The sequence below is a fragment of the Oncorhynchus gorbuscha genome, linkage group LG25 (genome assembly GCF_021184085.1).
Source record: "Oncorhynchus gorbuscha isolate QuinsamMale2020 ecotype Even-year linkage group LG25, OgorEven_v1.0, whole genome shotgun sequence".
Classification (NCBI taxonomy): domain Eukaryota; kingdom Metazoa; phylum Chordata; class Actinopteri; order Salmoniformes; family Salmonidae; genus Oncorhynchus; species Oncorhynchus gorbuscha.
The window spans coordinates 3316394-3335563 of record NC_060197.1 but is presented as its reverse complement, the minus strand read 5'-3'; the positions used below and the strand labels follow the sequence as shown (position 1 = coordinate 3335563).

At 44.5% G+C, this 19170-nt stretch overlaps 1 protein-coding gene across 2 annotated transcripts; it reads right to left on the bottom strand.

Moving 5' to 3' along the window:
- Positions 1–6282: 6282 nt before the first annotated feature.
- Positions 6283–17316, bottom strand: LOC124014403 (diphosphoinositol polyphosphate phosphohydrolase 3-beta-like). Of its 2 annotated transcripts, none has more exons than XM_046329324.1 (5): positions 16867–17316; positions 11834–11944; positions 10528–10572; positions 10172–10256; positions 6283–8925 (listed from the first exon to the last, which is right to left on the bottom strand). In XM_046329324.1, the coding sequence occupies exons 1-5, from the start codon at positions 16960–16962 to the stop codon at positions 8465–8467; spliced, it is 798 nt and encodes a 265-aa protein (XP_046185280.1). In that variant the 5' UTR covers positions 16963–17316; the 3' UTR covers positions 6283–8464. The 2 variants fall into 2 exon arrangements, with proteins under 2 accessions (XP_046185280.1, XP_046185279.1); XM_046329323.1 differs by having other exon boundaries at positions 10172–10259; positions 16867–17309.
- Between the last annotated feature and the right edge of the window lie 1854 nt (positions 17317–19170).

Here is a 19170-nt window from a genome sequence, read left to right as displayed (position 1 = left end):
TCTCCTTTTCCATTTTAACTTGAAGTTTGCCTCTCTCACCCTCCGCCTTGACTCCTCTGACCTGGAGGAGTGTGTTAAGTCTGTCTCTGACCCTGAGCACCTGATGACACTGCTACAGCATCAAAGACACCTTAACAGAGGTAGGTAGCCTTCAGGTTATCCATACTGAACAAAAATATAAATGCAACATGTAACAATTTCAAAGATTTTACTGAGTTACAGTTCATATCAGGATATCAGTCAATTGAAATAAATTCATTATGCCCTACATCTATGAATTTCACATGACTGGGAAAACAGATATGCATCTGTTGGTCACAGATACCTTAAAAAAAGTAGGGCTGTGGATTAGAAAACCAGTCAGTATCTGGTGTGACCACCATTTGCCTCATGCAGTGTGAACTCCTTTACATAGAATTGATCAGGCTGTTGATTGTGGCCTGTGGAACGTTGTCTCACTCCTCTTCAATGGCTGTGCAAAGTTGCTGGGTATTGGCAGAAACTGGAATATGGTGTCATACATGTTGATCCAGAGCATCCCAAACGTGCTCAATGGGTGACATGTCTGCTGAGTATGCAGGCCATGGAAGAACTGGGCCATTTTCACCTTCCAGGAATTAAGTACAGCTTATCCCTGCCCATACCCTAATCCAAGGAGGGGTAAAGTACTTAAATCTGGCCCGCGAGACATAAAAAAAAAATATTTATTTATTTTATACTTCTTTTCTCCCCAACAGGCGAAGGTTGAGAGCTGTGCATCCTCTGAAACATGACTCAGCCAAGCCGCACTGCTTTTTGACACAATGCCCGATTAACCCGGAAGCACCAATGTGTCAGAGAAAACACCGTACACCTGGCGACCGTGTCAGCGTGCATGCGTCCGGCCTGCCACAGGAGTCGCTAGAGCGCAATGGGACAAGGACATCTCGGCCTGCCAAACCCTCTCCTAACCCGGACGATGCTGAGCCAATTGTGTGCCGCCTCATGGGTCTCCCAGTCACGGCCAGCTGTGACACAGCCTGGTATCGAACCCGGGTCTGTAGTGACACCTTAGACCGCTGCGTCACTCAGGAGACCCCCAAGGGGCAGATTAAATTATCTGGCAACAGCTCTGGTGGACTTTCCTGCAGTCAGCATGCCAATTACACGCTCCTTCAAAACTTGAGACATCTGTGGCATTGTGTTGTGTGACAAAACGGCACATTTTAGACTGGCCTTTTATTGTCCCCAGCACAAGTTGATGATCATTCTGTTTAATCAGCATCTTGATATGCCACACCTGTCAGGTGGATGGATTATCTTGGCAAAGGAGAAATGGTCACTAACATGTGATGTTAGCTTTTTGTGCTTATGAAACATTTCTTGGATATTTTTTCGTTTCATGAAACATGGGACCAACACTACAGTCGTGGTCAAAAGTTTTGAAAATGACACAAATATTGATTTTCACAAAGTTTGCTGCCTCAGTGTCTTTAGATATTTTTGTCAGATGTTACTATGGAATACTGAAGTATAATTACAAGCATTTCATAAGTGTCAAAGGCTTTTATTGACAATTACATGAAGTTGATGCAAAGAGTCAATATTTGCAATGTTTACCCTTCTTGGCAAGGTGCTCCAATCATGCTGGAAAAGGCATTGTTCGTCACCAAACTGTTCCTGGATGGTTGGGAGAAGTTGCTCTCGGAGGATGTGTTGGTACCATTCTTTATTCATGGCTGTGTTCTTAGGCAAAATTGTGAGTGAGCCCACTCCCTTGGCTGAGAAGCAACCCCACACATGAATGGTCTCAGGATGCTTTACTATTGGCATGACACAGGACTGATGGTAGCGCTCACCTTGTCTTCTCCGGACAAGCTTTTTTCCGGATGCCCCAAACAATCGGAAAGGGGATTCATCAGAGAAAATGACTTTACCCCGGTCCTCAGCAGTCCAATCCCTGTACCTTTTGCAGAATATGTCTGTCCCTGATGTTTTTCCTGGAGAGAAGTGTCTTCTTTGCTGCCCTTCTTGACACCAGGCCATCCTCCAAAAGTCTTTGCCTCACTGTGCGTGCAAATGCACTCACACCTGCCTGCTGCCATTCCTGAGCAAGCTCTGTACTGGTGGTGCCCCGATCCCACAGCTGAACCAACTTTAGGAGACGGTCCTGGCGCTTGCTGGACTTTCTTGGGCGCCCTGAAGCCTTCTTCACAACAGTTGAACCGCTCTCCTTGAAGTTCTTGATGATCCGATAAATGGTTGATTTAGGTGCAATCTTGCTGGCAGCAATATCCTTGCCTGTGAAGCCTTTTTTGTGCAAAGCAATGACGGCGGTATATGTTTCCTTGCAGGTAACCATGGTTGATAGAGGAAGAACAATAATTCCAAGCACCACCCTGCTTTTAGAGCTTCCCGTCTGTTATTCAAACTCAATCAGCATGACAGAGGGACCTCTAGCCTTGTCCTCGTCAAACCTCACACTTGTGTTAGAGAGAATCACTAGCATGATGTCAGCTGGTCTTTTGTGGCAGGGCTGAAATGCAGCGGAAATGTTTTTGGGGGATTCAGTTTATTTGCATGACAAAGAGGGAGTTTGCAATTAACAGTATATGCAAATTGCCATCATACAAACTGAGGCAGCAGACTTTGTGAAAATTAATATTTTTGTCATTCTCAACTTTTGGCCACGACTGTACATGTTTTGTTTATATTTTTCCTCAGCGTACATGGTAGTTACATGAGCAGACACCTTACTATAAAGCACTTTGTGAAGTCTGATGTAAAAAGGGCTTTATAAATACTATTTTATTTTTTCCAACTTAATTTTCAGTTCATTGGGCTGCAGCCTATCATTTTTTTAACAACCTTAAAAATATTGAAGGGCCAGTATGTCTCATGCACCCCTCCTAAGTGCCCTGGAGCATCTTTTAATAATTTTAGTCAATAAGATTCTTGTTACGTAAGCTTAACTTTCTGAACATTCGAGACGTGTAGTCCACTTGTCATTCCAATCTCCTTGCATTAGCGTAGCCTCTTCTGTAGCCTGTCAACTATGTGTCTGTCTATCCCTGTTCTCTCCTCTCTGCACAGACCATACAAACGCTCCACACCGCGTGGCCGCTGCCACCCTAATCTGGTGGTCCCAGCGCGCACGACCCACATGGAGTTCCAGGTCTCCGGTAGCCTCTGGAACTGCCGATCTGCAGCCAACAAGGCAGAGTTCATCTCAGCCTATGCCTCCCTCCAGTCCCTCGACTTCTTGGCACTGACAGAAACATGGATCACCACAGATAACACTGCTACTCCTAAACTCTCTCTTCGTCCGCCCACGTGTTCTCGCACACCCCGAGAGCTTCTGGTCAGCGGGGTGGTGGCATAGGGATCCTTATCTCTCCCATGTGGTCATTCTCTCTTTCTCCTTACCCATCTGTCTATCGCCTCCTTTGAATTTCATGCTGTCACAGTTACCAGCCCTTTCAAGCTTAACATCCTTATCATTTATCGCCCTCCAGGTCCCCTCGGAGAGTTCATCAATGAGCTTGATGCCTTGATAAGCTCCTTTCCTGAGGACGGCTCACCTCTCACAGTTCTGGGTGACTTTAACCTCCCCACGTCTACCTTTGACTCATTCCTCTCTGCCTCCTTCTTTCCACTCCTCTCCTCTTTTGACCTCACCCTCTCACCTTCCCTCCCTACTCACAAGGCAGGCAATACGCTCGACCTCATCTTTACTAGATGCTGTTCTTCCACTAACCTCATTGCAACTCCCCTCCAAGTCTCCGACCACTACCTTGTATCCTTTTCCCTCTCGCTCTCATCCAACACTTCCCACACTGCCCCTACTCGGATGGTATCGCGCCGTCCCAACCTTCGCTCTCTCTCCCCCGCTACTCTCTCCTCTTCCATCCTATCATCTCTTCCCTCTGCTCAAACCTTCTCCAACCTATCTCCTGATTCTGCCTCCTCAACCCTCCTCTCCTCCCTTTCTGCATCCTTTGACTCTCTATGTCCCCTATCTTCCAGGCCGGCTCGGTCCTCCCCTCCCGCTCCGTGGCTTGACTCAATGCGAGCTCACAGAACAGGGCTCCGGAAGGATTAGCGGAAATGGAGGAAAACTCGCCTCCCTGCGGACCTGGCATCCTTTCACTCCCTCCTCTCTACATTTTCCTCCTCTGTCTCTGCTGCTAAAGCCACTTTCTACCACTCTAAATTCCAAGCATCTGCCTCTAACCCTAGGAAGCTCTTTGCCACATTCTCCTCCCTCCTGAATCCTCCCCCCCTCCCCCCTCCTCCCTTCTGCAGATGACTTCGTCAACCATTTTGAAAAGAAGATCGACGACATCCGATCCTCGTTTGCTAAGTCAAACAACACCGCTGGTTCTGCTCACACTGCCCTACCCTGTGCTCTGACCTCTTTCTCCCCTCTCTCTCCAGATGAAATCTCGCGTCTTGTGACTTGGCCGGCCGCCCAACAACCTGCCCGCTCGACCCTATCCCCTCCTCTCTTCTCCAGACCATTTCCGGAGACCTTCTCCCTTACCTCACCTCGCTCATCAACTTATCCCTGACCGCTGGCTACGTCCCTTCCGTCTTCAAGAGAGCGAGAGTTGCACCCCTTCTGAAAAAACCTACACTCGATCCCTCCGATGTCAACAACTACAGACCAGTATCCCTTCTTTCTTTCTCTCCAAAACTCTTGAACGTGCCGTCCTTGGTCAGCTCTCCCACTATCTCTCTCAGAACGACCTTCTTGATCCAAATCAGTCAGGTTTCAAGACTAGTCATTCAACTGAGACTGCTCTTCTCTGTATCACGGAGGCGCTCCGCACCGCTAAAGCTAACTCTCTCCTCTGCTCTCATCCTTCTAGACCTATCGGCTGCCTTCGATACTGTGAACCATCAGATCCTCCTCTCCACCCTCTCCGAGTTGGGCATCTCCGGCGCGGCCCACGCTTGGATTGCGTCCTACCTGACAGGTCGCTCCTACCAGGTGGCGTGGCGAGAATCTGTCTCCTCACCACGCGCTCTCACCACTGGTGTCCCCCAGGGCTCTGTTCTAGGCCCTCTCCTATTCTGAGCTATACACCAAGTCACTTGGCTCTGTCATAACCTCACATGGTCTCTCCTATCATTGCTATGCAACCAACAATTAATCTTCTCCTTTCCCCCTTCTGATGACCAGGTGGGCGCATCTCTGCATGTCTGGCAGACATATCAGTGTGGATGACGGATCACCACCTCAAGCTGAAGTTCTTGAGCTGCTCTTCCTCCCGGGAAGGACTGCCCGTTCCATGATTCGCCATCACGGTTGACAACTCCATTGTGTCCTCCTCCCAGAGTGCTAAGAACCTTGCGTGATCCTGGACAACAAACTGTCGTTCTCAACTAACATCAAGGCGGTGGCCCGTTCCTGTAGGTTCATGCTCTACAACATCCGCAGAGTACGACCCTGCCTCAAAGGTCCTAATCCAGGCACTTGTCATCTCCCGTCTGGATTACTGCAATCGCTGTTGGCTGGGCTCCCTGCCTGTGCCATTAAACCCCTACAACTCATCCAGAACGCCGCAGCCCGTCTAGTGTTCAACCTTCCCAAGAGACGTCACCCGCTCCTGATGTCTCTCCACTGGCTTCCAGTTGAAGTCGCATCCGCTACAAGACCATGGTGCTTGCCACGGAGCTGTGAGGGGAACGGCACCTCAGTACCTCCAGGCTCTGATCAGGCCCTACACCCAAATAAGGGCACTGCGTTCATCCACCTCTGGCCTCGCCTCCCTACCACTGAGGAAGTACAGACTTTCAGCTCAGTCAAAATTTTTGCTGCTCTGGCTCCCCAATGGTGGAACAAACTCCCTCACGACGCCAGGACAGCGGAGTCAATCACCACCTTCCGGAGACACCTGAAACCCCACTTTTGAAGAATACCTAGGATAGGATAAAGTAATCCTTCTCACCCCCCTCCCCCCTTAAAATATTTAGATGCACTATTGTAAAGTGGTTGTTCCACTGGATGTCATATTGTGGATGCACCAATTTGTCAACAACGCTCTGGATTGAAGGGCCAGTATGTCTAAATGACTTAAATGTAAATGTAAATCTTCATCTTGTGTCCGTTTCCATGCAGCATCCTTGTGGACATCCTGTTCTATGCCGTCTTTTTATTGGAAAACAAACACAAAGTAACACCTGACCCACCCACTAACACCACCCTCACACAAACATGCACCAACAATGTACCAAAAGACTGGAGAAACACTGAGCAAAATGAGTAGATTCAGTACAGACATTACAGACAGGCTGGAGTCAAGTAATTCCCTTTTAATTCATTATTATTCCAAACAGAATAGTCTTCAATCCACTTTATCCAATTTCACTGTTCATATGATCATAAAGGAAATTCTGTTTTGCATTGATAAACTAGTGAGTTCTTCAAGACACCTTAGTGAGAGAGTGCCTGGAACTAAGTTGATCAACACACATTCACAGCAGTCCCCCACCCATTCATTATACAGGGACTGTTTAGTGTCAGTAATAAGGGACCATGGGGGTAATTCATTCAAAATAAAACTACAGCTGCTGTACATTTGCCACTTATTTCCCGCAATACATTTTTTAAAAGGTCCTCGCAATTCAGAACAAATAGCATTAATGTCCTTACTTTCCTTCCTGAATGTAGTGTACCAGTATGCATCAATCAATTCTCCATAAATTGTTATATCCATAAAGAAATACAACTGGTTAAAGGTGATAGTTTCATGAATAACCATGTATTTTTTTTTATCCTTCGAACATTACCAAATACACCAAATATTATCATGTATTAGACATGGATAGAGTAAGTCGATTTTGACTTTATCATTCTGCCTGGCCAATTATATCAAACATTTGTCATTTGGCACAGGATCGATATGTATTTGTCACATAGACACAATGTATGCAACAAACAACACATGTAGTCTGACCAAGTGGCAGACATTATCCAATGACAGGTTTTATAGAAAGACTGGACCAGCCAGATGACTGTCCAATCAGACAGGCCGGTGAAATCTTTTCATGCAACAGATTTTAAGAAGGGTCAATATCAAACTCACAATAGATCCCACCTTCATCTGTTTAACCCTTTCTTCGGTTATTTACTGGCCCCTAAACACCCCCTCCCAAAAAACTGCTTTGATAAAGCATGAGCACAAATTAAAACAAGCATTATCCACAATGGCAGACCCTGGTCAAGTGCACATGTAAAATACAGTGCTCTTGATTTAGCTTGCCTAGTAAAATGGAACCAGTGGAATAATCCCAAAAGTACAAACTCCACCCACCCTACAATACCTCAAGTATTTGAAAGTTGACATACTGGTATGTATTTGACAATGTCTGCCTCAGAGGGGTATTCTTGTGATAAAATGAATGCTGGGAGTCTGGGTGAGATAGTGGTTGAGTGATAACATTAAAAAGTGAAACTACTTATGTTTGTGTAATCTCCAGTAAAGCACTACAATTTACAAGTGTGTTCTCAACTATAATATCTCACATCCATGTCCATCGTAAGAACATTTCCATGTGTCGTCCCACCATGAATCTAACAGAGAGCACTCATTTCCATTCCCTATTCGTTGTTCCATGTCATCTCATCTCTGTTCTCAGGTGGAACTAAAAGGAGGACATTTTTTACCGTCACACCTTCACTACATGGTACGGCATTTTTTTTTTACATCATTAGAAAAACAATCGCAAATATGGAGGAGAAAAGTTCATATGGTTGCATTTCTGTTAACCAGACACAACTCTACACTTCTCTGCAGCAGAGTATTTACAGGTCCCCTGTGTGGGGGGGGTTCAATGCTCATTCAGCGGTCAGACAAGATGCTCAACTGTGGATTAAGGTATATTATCTCAGCACTGAGGAGACATCATTTATGGCAATTGAATGAAATGTAGATATTATATTAAAGAGGGCCTGCCTTCAACTAGTAAAGAGACTCTTATGGCCAGGTCATATATGGGGCGGGTGTTAATTATTAAATTAGTATATCAAATTATTGTTATTCATGATCATGCTAGATGGAGAAAAAAAAACTGATGACAATCAAGGCAACACAATTAAAGGCAATTAAATGTGAAATGCTCCCTATAAGAAATACAAAATGTGTTGTTTTTACAACTAAACTTGAAGTAGGGCACCAATTACTGAGGTGAACAGGGAGGGACAATAGTGAGCCCTTGTCTTCTGCCCACACAGTATGGTACTACTTGAAGTAGGTAAACAGTCATATTTTTGAGCTGTAGTTTGTTTGTACAGGTTAAACGCCAGCCAAAGGGAATCTGACACCGTGCTAAGACCTTCCAGTGCTCGTCCAACTGAGGTAGCATCTCTTTGTTGTCAACACTGCTCCAGCTCCTGAGGTCCAATGACACTGCCATTTTCCATCCTATTGTCAGCCAATGACCCATTTTCTGTGGCAGCCATGTTGTGTGATTTTCTTAATTATGGAAGAAAATAATAATACAATTGACCCCAATAGAACATTCTTAAAGACGTTACTGAAAGGCATTCCTTAACTGAATCATCCAAACACAGTTCCAAGTATGGCTTTGGTGTTTGTCCAAGTATACAGTCATTTACATACATGTGGCGTGAGCCGTGACTCTGAGGATTCGTATATTCATGCAAAATGTCCGTTTTCAGTGTATCTGTACAGGTAGAAGATAGTTCATAGGTGTGGGAAGGGGCCAGTCCTATCTGCGCGAGGGGCCCAGAACAGATCCTGTGGTGGGGGGGGCCGTAACGGGGGAAGTTGTCATTAGGGGGCTGGCTGGGGAGCAGGGAGTTCCCATTAGTTGGAGAGCAGCTGAGATGAAGCCGCTTCAAGTACTCAGCGTGGTCCGGCTTGTGGTGCTGCAGGACTTTAATGGCTTCATCCACTGTGAACCACTCACGTTTACGACCTGCAGGGGGAGAGAGAGACCAAGTGTGAATTACTCCTTCTATTGACCACCAGGGGGGGGCAAGTAGTGGATGTTGTACACCAACCACCTGAAGGCGGCATTGTCATTTTGAAATTGAATATTGTTAAGGGTTTCATAAAAATTATTTGAAACAGAGACCTTTTGATTACTGGCCCAAAGCGCTTAATACTTGCTAGTCGCCAAAGTTCCAGAGCATGTTTTTAATACAGTCCCAATAACCAGTCAGAACTACTGGGCTTTTCCACATTAACTTAGTGTGACATTTGCCCTTTGAGGGGTGGGGATCTTCTCACAAAGATATGGGATCTGGATCAACCCCATGTGGCACTGTCAATAAAATATTCACGTATCCCCTTACCAATCTGCAAACACGCCCAACGTATGTCATCTAAACATTCAAAATGACCCTATTAATTTCAGCCTACCAAAAGTCTTGTGAACGGTGCTAATAGCCATTTTGAATACATGTTATCAGAATACATTGATTATCTCTAACAACAGCTACAGTGTTATTGCGTGAAGATGAGGCCATAGACATGAGCTCATTTAAAGGAAAGGTCAATCACGGTGGCATGCTTTCACAACATTCTTTTTGAGGAACAAGTTGTAGACCATGTTTGGTAATCCTGTGTGTTAACGGGAATGAGGACTATTAGTGCAAAGTAACAAATATTGGCGCGGTTAAGTCAGTAAACAAAAACGACTTAAAGACTTGAGACTGATATACTGCCTATTGTAAGATCTATAAGGACTGAAAGCTCCAGCCACTCAGGAAAAAGACTGATGAAGTCTAAAGGATGATTAATGGATTTCAGAGGTCAGGTCACATTGTTCAGTGCAGTCAGTGGTGAGTCACGGCCTGTTTGGGAAGGCCTGGGATAGATGACCTGCAAGTTCATATTTTACTCTACCTTTGACCAGCTATTTTAGTCCACCTCTCCAAAGCCAGCAGGCTGGTGTGATTTAGCTGTTAGCAGCATAAGTTGAGTCTTAATCAGCCACTTTGGAATTGATGTGTTATGACTCCAAACTTTAGATTAGGTGAAGCCGGATATTATTGGAAAAATATTGAACTTGTTTGTTGCTTGTTTTCTGCAATCCCAGGCCTTTTAGTCAGTGAGTGGGATTTCATTATTTAGTCTGTTGATACTGGCAACATCCTTCCTGGAAAACAGATAATTATACTAGACATTGAAGTCCTGATGTCATGTGACCATAAACTCACCTATGTTGACCGAGTCCTCCCATGCTTCCAATGTCTCCGTCACGGTCAATACGTAAACGTAAGTTCGATGCTTTCGGTCTTGATTCTGCTGTAAAGTTAAAAGGAAAACTCCATTTGAAAATTCAGGTTGGAAGAGCCTCTACCTGTGGCACCTCAAGACAAAACAGCTGCTTTCAGAGGGTGCACATGCTTTAGGGTAGTTTTTCAACCCTTGACTAGGCATCAACCAAATCCACTCATTTTCTATTCTTGAATTTCATTCATGTGACAATTTACACAAGAGAGCAATGACAGTTTTTCAGGGAGTAAAAATGTAACTGTCTTATAATTACTGTCAGCCCAGAGTCACATCTTACCTCAAACACACCTAGGAGACGTCCCAACTTGCCTTTCACTCCTGCCTGGTGGGAGAGAGAAGAGGCATTAGGGGGATGTGAGATGACCGTATTGGGCCTATGGCAATTTGACAAACCAAAACACTTGTGTTAGATTAAAAAGGAAAGTAGAGAAGTCCCAATTCTTGACAATACTGTGTGGGGGTTTTAGTATGAAAACCTTCGACGAGTTAGGAGAGTGTGTGTGTGAGAGAGAGAGAGATGTGATTGAATATCACAACACAAACCCACCCAGTCCTGCTGTATATTTAGAGGTCAAAATCTGAGAGGTTACTGTTTCCAAAAAGACACATGACCAACACCCCCATTCCCCTTTATCAAGCTTCACAAAGTATCTGCCCATGTCCACTGGACAGGCTTTAGGACCTGTGAATGTGCTGGAATCCAGCAGGGAGCCAAGTACGTTCCCACCAGCTGGACCTTTGGAATACCACAAGCTCCTCAGTCATACCCAAACCAAATCCTTCTGACCCCTTTCTATACAAACCCACCTTGGACCCACCAAAATGTACCTCCCAATTCTGTCATGTCATAAGAGAGTTCCCCTCACCCACAATCCTTGCATACATCAAGTCTCTCAGAGCTGAACCCTTTAGCGGTGAAGCCACTTCGGAGAAAACATGATGTGAAGTGCCATTGAGACATCCCAGGAGATCGACAAGATCAGTCTCATGCCACAAGGAAGGCAGTGGTGAATTATAGAGGGTGTCTCTATCTATCTCATAGTGTATATGAGAATATTTCGGGCCTACAGACATTCCTGCACGTTGCCTTTAAATGACCAATCAGGGGCCAGAGATTGATACTCATATAGATGACATGATCACTACATGACTTGAAGCCAGAGTTTACAACTAACACATTACAATAGTCTCACCCATCACTAAAAGGCATGTTCTTTACAGACAAATCAATGAATGACCATCAGATCAATGTGTGTTTTGTGCGTGCATATAGCTATTAGTTACACACCCACTTTGTGATTAATTTCAAATTCATCATCACTGATGATTATGGTGATGATTAGATTCAAGTAAAGATCCAATCATTCTGAATGTGATATTGTTTTTGTGCATCTCTGAGCGATGCTCTATCGACTCCCAGGTCATTCTTTAATTTTGATGTGTATCTGCAAAGGTTTTGCATCATATGAAAACATGAAATGACCCCGGGAATTGATACAACATCACTCAGAGATGCACAAAAACAATATAACATTCAGAATGATTGGATATTTCCTTTATATGATGATGACAGGTGAACTCACCTCTTCAAACACCTCTCTGACCGCTGCACCACAGGGCTCCTCCTCAGGCTCCATCCCTCCACCTGGGACAATCCACTGGTCCGGATGCCGACTGCTGCTCACCAGCAACACCTGGAAGAGAAAACACAATAGCTCTGTGAGTCCAGCTCCACCACAGGGCCCTCTGCTCCACCACAGGGCCCTCTGCTCCACCACAGGGCCCTCTGCTCCACCACAGGGCCCTCTGCTCCACCACAGGGCCCTCTGCTCCACCACAGGGCCCTCTGCTCCACCACAGGGCCCTCTGCTCCACCACAGGGCCCTCTGCTCCACCACAGGGCCCTCTGCTCCACCACAGGGCCCTCTGCTCCACCACAGGGCCCTCTGCTCCACCACAGGGCCCTCTGCTCCACCACAGGGCCCTCTGCTCCACCACAGGGCCCTCTGCTCCACCACAGGGCCCTCTGCTCCACCACAGGGCCCTCTGCTCCACCACAGGGCCCTCTGCTCCACCACAGGGCCCTCTGCTCCACCACAGGGCCCTCTGCTCCACCACAGGGCCCTCTGCTCCACCACAGGGCCCTCTGCTCCACCACAGGGCCCTCTGCTCCACCACAGGGCCCTCTGCTCCACCACAGGGCCCTCTGCTCCACCACAGGGCCCTCTGCTCCACCACAGGGCCCTCTGCTCCACCTTGGCTGATCGATTGACCCAGATCAGGTCCTTTTTGGGCACATCAAAGCAGGTGCCTGAGCTTAAATTACACCACAGTCTGCCATGTACAACGATCCGTACAGATTGAATGAGCATGTATCTGCATTGTCATGATGCAATACACACACACACACTCATGACTTATGGGGCTCATAGTTGCTCAGATGTCGCTCACCATGCTGAGGAAACATCCAACTCAAGTCAGTCGAATACGACATATGACAGTGATGCAGCGTCAGAAGCAGCTTGTGTGGCTTTTACCTTCCATCTTTTCCCCATCCAGACCCCTCTATACGGGACCAGTGTGTCAGCCTGACAGCCATGTAATATCAGCTAGCAAGCTTGGCTTTGACACTCCTCTGTGCTGCTCTAATGGGATTGTGGGATTTCTGAAGCAGACTTGTTGTGGTCCGAGCTTGGAGCCAGGTAGTGACAAGTCAAGTGGTCAAGAGAGGCCACACAGTGGATACGGCACATGTCACCCTTCTACTCTGGGTCACCACGTCATGTTCCGGACCTTAACTGAGCCGACATCTCATCTGGCTCGTCCCGGGCTAAGAGGGGATGGAGGGTGGACAGGGAGTGGGACAGTTAGCTATATTTACGGGCGCCACATACAGATGAGGGGATCCAACTGTCTGCTTAGTACCCTACATTATAAAGCCTTAAACCATGGAGATAGAATGAACCTACTAACCTATTTATAACAGACTGCTAGTGCTTCAGAATGTGAGTGTACGTGTGTATACACAAGTGTGTGTGTGTGTGTGTGTGGGGGGATACTGTCTGTGTTTATATATGGGGGTGGGGTACCGCTGTGGGCCTTTTGCAAATATGTTTTTGGGGGCAAGGCTTTAAGCAGCTCAGGGATGTCACTGTGTTTGACAGTGTCTACCGTGGAGTTTACAATACAAATCTAGCTAGACTACATGCTGCCAGTGTTATTTTTGCTTCACTTTTAAGTCCTATCTTTTCTATTTCTTGCTCAAAATGTGGTTGGATATGAACAGTTACGAATTTAACTAATTCCAGGAAAGACATAAAGCTTGTCAGCACCTCATACAAATTCATGCAATATACAAAACATTGTTCATGTCATTTATGTCAACAGCTTAGGCTAACAAGGTATGTCCCACAGAAAAATCATGGCACTGAGGAACACTCGGCACAGCGAGGAGCAAAACGCCACACCAACATATTGGATAGGTCAAAGGTCAGGTGCAGATGGGGGGGGCAAAGGGAATAGAGCAGCGTCTCCCAGCGAGATTCCAGTGTGTTTTGTAAGCCTGCTAAACGGGCCAGGAATCTCAGGGAGGAAATAAACACCTACTTTCTCGGAGGAGCAACACTGTGGCTGTCGAATAAACCAGTCTCCCACATGCCAGCCTACGGAGGTTTGAAGTTTTAGACAGGAGTATTTTAATGCATTAGGAGAGTGGTTAGTCATAATAGACGTATGAAGTCAACATAAGGAAGTTTGCTGCCCCTTGTTTTACACCAAATACACCTACTTTCAGCCTAGTCGATATAAGAAAACAAAGCCCAACTATATGCCAATTCCAGACCACACACATTCAATACAGCTTTAACTCCTATCCAGCAATATACAAGTAGGGCAACATCATTTGCCTAGTAATAGGCTACCCTTTAGTCCATCCAGACCAACAATAAACCGTACTTCAACTTTGCCAAGTGTCAACAAACCCTTAGTCTTGTAGCGACACAGTGGACTGAAAAGACAATGTACTGTAATACAGTCTCAGTGAGACACCTATTAACAGACCGCTCCTACCCACTGGCATGAACGCTCTCCTAGTCTCTACTGTTGTTGGAGGCAAATGACCCACCCACTGGCCCTGAGGGATGTCATGTTCCTGTTTTCCCTTGATGGACTTTAAACCTTGTCACTGAACACCTGACCCAGGGGGTTCCTCTTTCTCCTTTTCCATTCCTTAAACAAAGTCTCTGACATCACACAGAGTTCCTATTAACCAGGAGAAGCTACATTTTTGTTCCATCTCCACAAAGGGGACTGAGATTTGATTGCTGAGATCTGACCAAAGCAAGTTGAGACCAGGTCTTCAGATATAGATAGGCCACAATCCTTCAGGGATTCAACAGAATGGGATTGGCACAAAGAGGTGTCATTGGCAAAGACAGTATTGGCCACGCAGGAGCCACAGAGGCTTTTCTCCTATTCAGGCTTAACGAGTTCATGCAATTACAACAGAGTAGCTGGACAGTCCCAGAGCAAACTCTGTAAAGATGTTCCTGGGGATGGGCTCTATACATTACTACAGCTCAGTATAACAGTTGAACAGACAGGGGCAAAGCATTTCTTGACCTAACAATACCCTTGACCAGAGACACAGGTGGGTGATTGAAGATGGTCTCCATTTGTTCCACCACAGGTATCTTAAATATTAAAACAAGCTAACATATTACACAAAGGTTGACTTGTTTTATAGTATTACATATGAAATGTCAGCAACAAGATTGTGTGTGTAGGTGATTACTAATGTTAATAGATACTTCACAAGTAAAAATCAAAGGGGAGATTGGGATGCAGCATTGAGACTGAGATTGGGCTGTCTCATTAATATAACTCAGTGAGAAAGCCTTCCAGCTGCTCTACCACAATGCAATGTGCCTATGGCACGGACACACCGACACACAGCAAACTGATATATCTCTATTCCTTGTTCCTGAAAGAACCAGCTATACATGAGGGAGAGAACAAGGCTCCCGCAGTTTAAGGGAGAACAGTTTCTCCTTCAGGCCATCTCTCTCCCTCTCTCTCTCGCTCTCTCTCTCTCAAATACTTGAGTGCTCTGATAGAGTTCTTCATGACAGACAGATAAAGTCTGCAGCTTATTTATTGCATAACAGTGGTGCAGGGAAGTCAGAGGCTGCAGTGTCTTGAACTGTCTGATACAGAGTTGGATTTGTATCAGACAGTACAAATCCAAATGTAGGAGCTGTTCATAAACAAGACTGAGCCACAAGTAAGGGATGAAAAGCATCGCCACTTTTACATTAATGACCAACCTTAAGTCTTCTCGACTTTAGTTCATGCACTGAACAATGACATCATTTGCTTACTAAGTCTCCTATGACAACAAATCAGATCAATCCAATTGTATTTGTCACATGCGCAGAATACAACTGGTGTAGACTTTACCGTGAAATTAAATAGTAACATATAACGGAAAAAGTCCATAGATTTTAGTTATGATAAAGTGGGCCTATTTAACTTGTTACGGTAGTAGGTCTAAGTCATATCTGTATAAATTGTGGCTTTAAACAATTAAATAGGCCTAGGCAGAAACAATTGGCGCATGCTTTATTGACTGAAATGACACATGCACAACAATATAGCCTATTTCATGGAAATAATTGCTTCACATTTAATAAAATGTTTTAAAAAATGTGTGGAACGAGTGCTATATGTTGTTATAATTTCGGGGAAATTGACTTGGGTAGATTGTCCATTTTGCTAAAAGACTGAACGCTTGCATCATGGTGGTGCGTAGGCTATCACGGTGAAGCCCGTTAAAAAACAGAAACTATTACGAGGCATATTGTCTAGGACTACAGCAATTTGTTAAAGATGTTCTCTCAAACCAGAAATATAAAACAAAGCTTTGATTGAGACTACTTTTCACTAGGCTACCTTTGATTTTAGCCTAGGATACTGAAACCATGTCTTACAAAATGGCCACTTCATCAATAACGCATTTTCATTTCATTTTTGAGGCAGCAAAGATTATAAAGTGTAAAATGATAACGGTGATATTGTTACTAGTATTTAAACCCGTATGCATTAGTACAGTGGTATCGTCATAGAATGTAGCAATGGCTGGACTGATGTCCCGCCCGTCGAATGAAACATGCAACAGAGCGCCTCGCCCCCCTCGCTTTGCTCTCAAACTAGCCCAAACTGGATAGCCGCGGGCAGTCACACAACACCACTGAGGATGTATTCCAAAAGCCATGGAATGTAGGCTAAAAAAGCGTATAAATAGACTATAAACACTCCTGTTTTTTTGTTGTTGTTTAAAATCAAGCCTACATCTCTAATCATTAGGTTTTAAAAACCCGCTGAAGCATTTCTTTCAGACACCGCAAGATAGCCCCCCGCACATCGACATTTTCTGATGAATGAAGTGGTAAAACCACAATGAAAACCTATTTAAGTCTATTTACAATAGGCAATTATAGATAACATATTAACAAGTGTAGGATATAGCCGAGAACCGTGGTTTGGTTTAAAGACAGGACAGCATCGGTCCCCTGAAATGTCAATGAGAAATATAACCATCTAACGTTGACGTTTATACCTCTTCTTCACGGTCGTTCTTGAAGCACAAGCATGCGGCTCGTTTCTTGAAGCCCTCGCCATCATACGTTCTGGTCTGGTTCGGCTTGAACTTCATTATGTAGGTTACTCCTCACCGGGCAGGCAACGAAATCCAGAAAATGAACGAACGAAGAATGAGTCACCAAATCAAGGTTCTGGATGGCGAAGAGAAAACTGGCATATGTGTATCACTGAGGTCCAATAACGCGATATACCGGCAATCTACGGTGTATTTTCCCATTCACTCCAATTGCGTTTAGTGCGGTTTTGTCAGGGAATTCCCTCCGTGATGTTGGGTTAATGGATGCAGTTCAGTCCCCCATAACCTCCACTTCTATGTGCAATCTCTTATTTAAGTAGAGTAAGTCGATACTGTACCCTCCTCCGAAGTCCTCCCACCTTAGGTAGTAGACTACAAGGTAGGCTTTGCGCAGTCGCTGACTGTCAATAGATAGAAGGCAACCTAGCGGAGCGCTGTTACGCACATCACCATACGTCTGATGAGGATAGGATAAAAATGTTTGAAAAATCTAGCTGTGATTGAACATCTATGCAGTGCTCACTCCGTCTGACTTTATGCTTTATCCAATTTGTAAGTCGCTCTGGATAAGAGCGTCTGCTAAATGACTTAAATGTAAATGTAAAATGCTTTCTTGAAAAGTAGCCTATCCTGTTTGTTCCATAGGCCCACCCATATGGATAGGTAATCTAGAAAAATAGTACGGTAACCATTTTGAACCCTTAATTAAGCCTATAACTTCATTAGAGTATTTTCTCAATATAAGATGTAATGTGACATATTGACCTGAAATGTCAGTAGCCAAGGTCTTTAAAAGACTCCTTATAATAGCCTCCACTATAAACGTCTGTCTTGGGATTGGGGGTGGTGGAAAAGACGGTTTCTGACCTTCCACTTTTTCTGTATTCACATCAGAAAAATGTAAAAAATAATTTCACAAATAAAGCACTGTCAATTTTATAGACTGCCTAGCTACTCTGTGATGACTATTCATGCTATTGACTGAAAGCATGTTGGGGATATAGGCCTAGTCTAGGTTTGTTCTGTTTATAGCCTAAAAAGGAAGGTGGGCCTACTTGAAGATGTCTAGTTTTGTGTGTTAATGTATAGTTTTTATGCTATATAAGACAGGTCACACCTACCTTCCCCTCATAGAAAAAGGTTCTATATAGAACCTTTTGGGAGTTCCATAGATGAAGCAAGCGATATAACCCTTCTTTTTTAAGTGTATATACATACCAAAGACATTTTGTATAGGAGTTCCTCTATCTTAGTCACTGCATTTCACTGTTAGTCTACAGCTGTTGTTTACAGGACAAGTATTTGCTGAGGGTGTTGTCAAAGTAGAAAACAGTAGTAGAAAATTCTTAAATATATTTCTTAATGGGGAACGTACATTAAAACGTGGCTTGCTGCTTTTGTGTTTCGTTCTCACGTCCTAATATTGCATATTTCATTCAATTCCATGTAAACATTGAGCCAATGTTTTAGCAACTGTAAATGCAACTTTGTTTTGTTACTTACTGAAACTAGTATTGCATAGCAGTAGAGAAATTGTACAGACTATACATTCAACAACATCTCTACCGGAACCTGAATATTATATTTGTCATTACTGGTACAGGGATCCTTTAGTTGGTATTAAAATACAAAGTCTCCTGTTTTTTCCTCTGCAGAATCTATTATCAATGTTTCGGTAAGAGACCTTTGTCACGACAAAGTGAGATTCACACAAACATCCACATATATGGTATATATATACACACCTCTGAGTTCATTCATTGCATCTGTGCTTTGGTGCTGTAACTCTCTGCACCATAAGCGAGAAAAGCATGGAATTGTAAGTGTTAACCCTTCACCTCTAAAGGTTTTGCTCTACCAGTAAGGCCAGTGTTGTCGTCTGTCAACCTGTGTTCTTGTCCAAATTGGAATTCAACGACTGAATCAATAGAGCTGTTAACTCGATTGACTTTTCTAACTGGCTGCCAGCAGGACAAGCATCCTACCTCACACTCTTCATCAAAGAGATGGTCACTCACAGAGTATCAGAGTTTTGGAACTGACAACCAGTGTATCATGATGTGGTTGTTTTTAAGAGGATAGACTGAACTTAAAGAGAGAAAAATTGATTAGGTCATGGGGTGAGATAGCCTGCTTTTTCTTAACATAATTGATCGTTACAGTGTGAAATGACTAAACAAAATCTTATCAGGGTCTTACGTCAGATAGAGCAATGATTCCGCCTGCACTGAGCGACGAGGGTTG

Bases quoted from the DNA above. Each gene is read 5' to 3' on its own strand.
- LOC124014403 (XM_046329323.1), bottom strand. From the start codon at position 16,962: ATGAAGTTCAAGCCGAACCAGACCAGAACGTATGATGGCGAGGGCTTC. The intron at 11,945-16,866 runs GTATAAACGTCA...TTTCTCTTCCAG, and splicing joins AGAACGACCGTGAAGAAGAG to GTGTTGCTGGTGAGCAGCAG. The intron at 10,260-10,527 runs GTAAGATGTGAC...TTAACTTTACAG, and splicing joins GTCTCCTAGGTGTGTTTGAG to CAGAATCAAGACCGAAAGCA.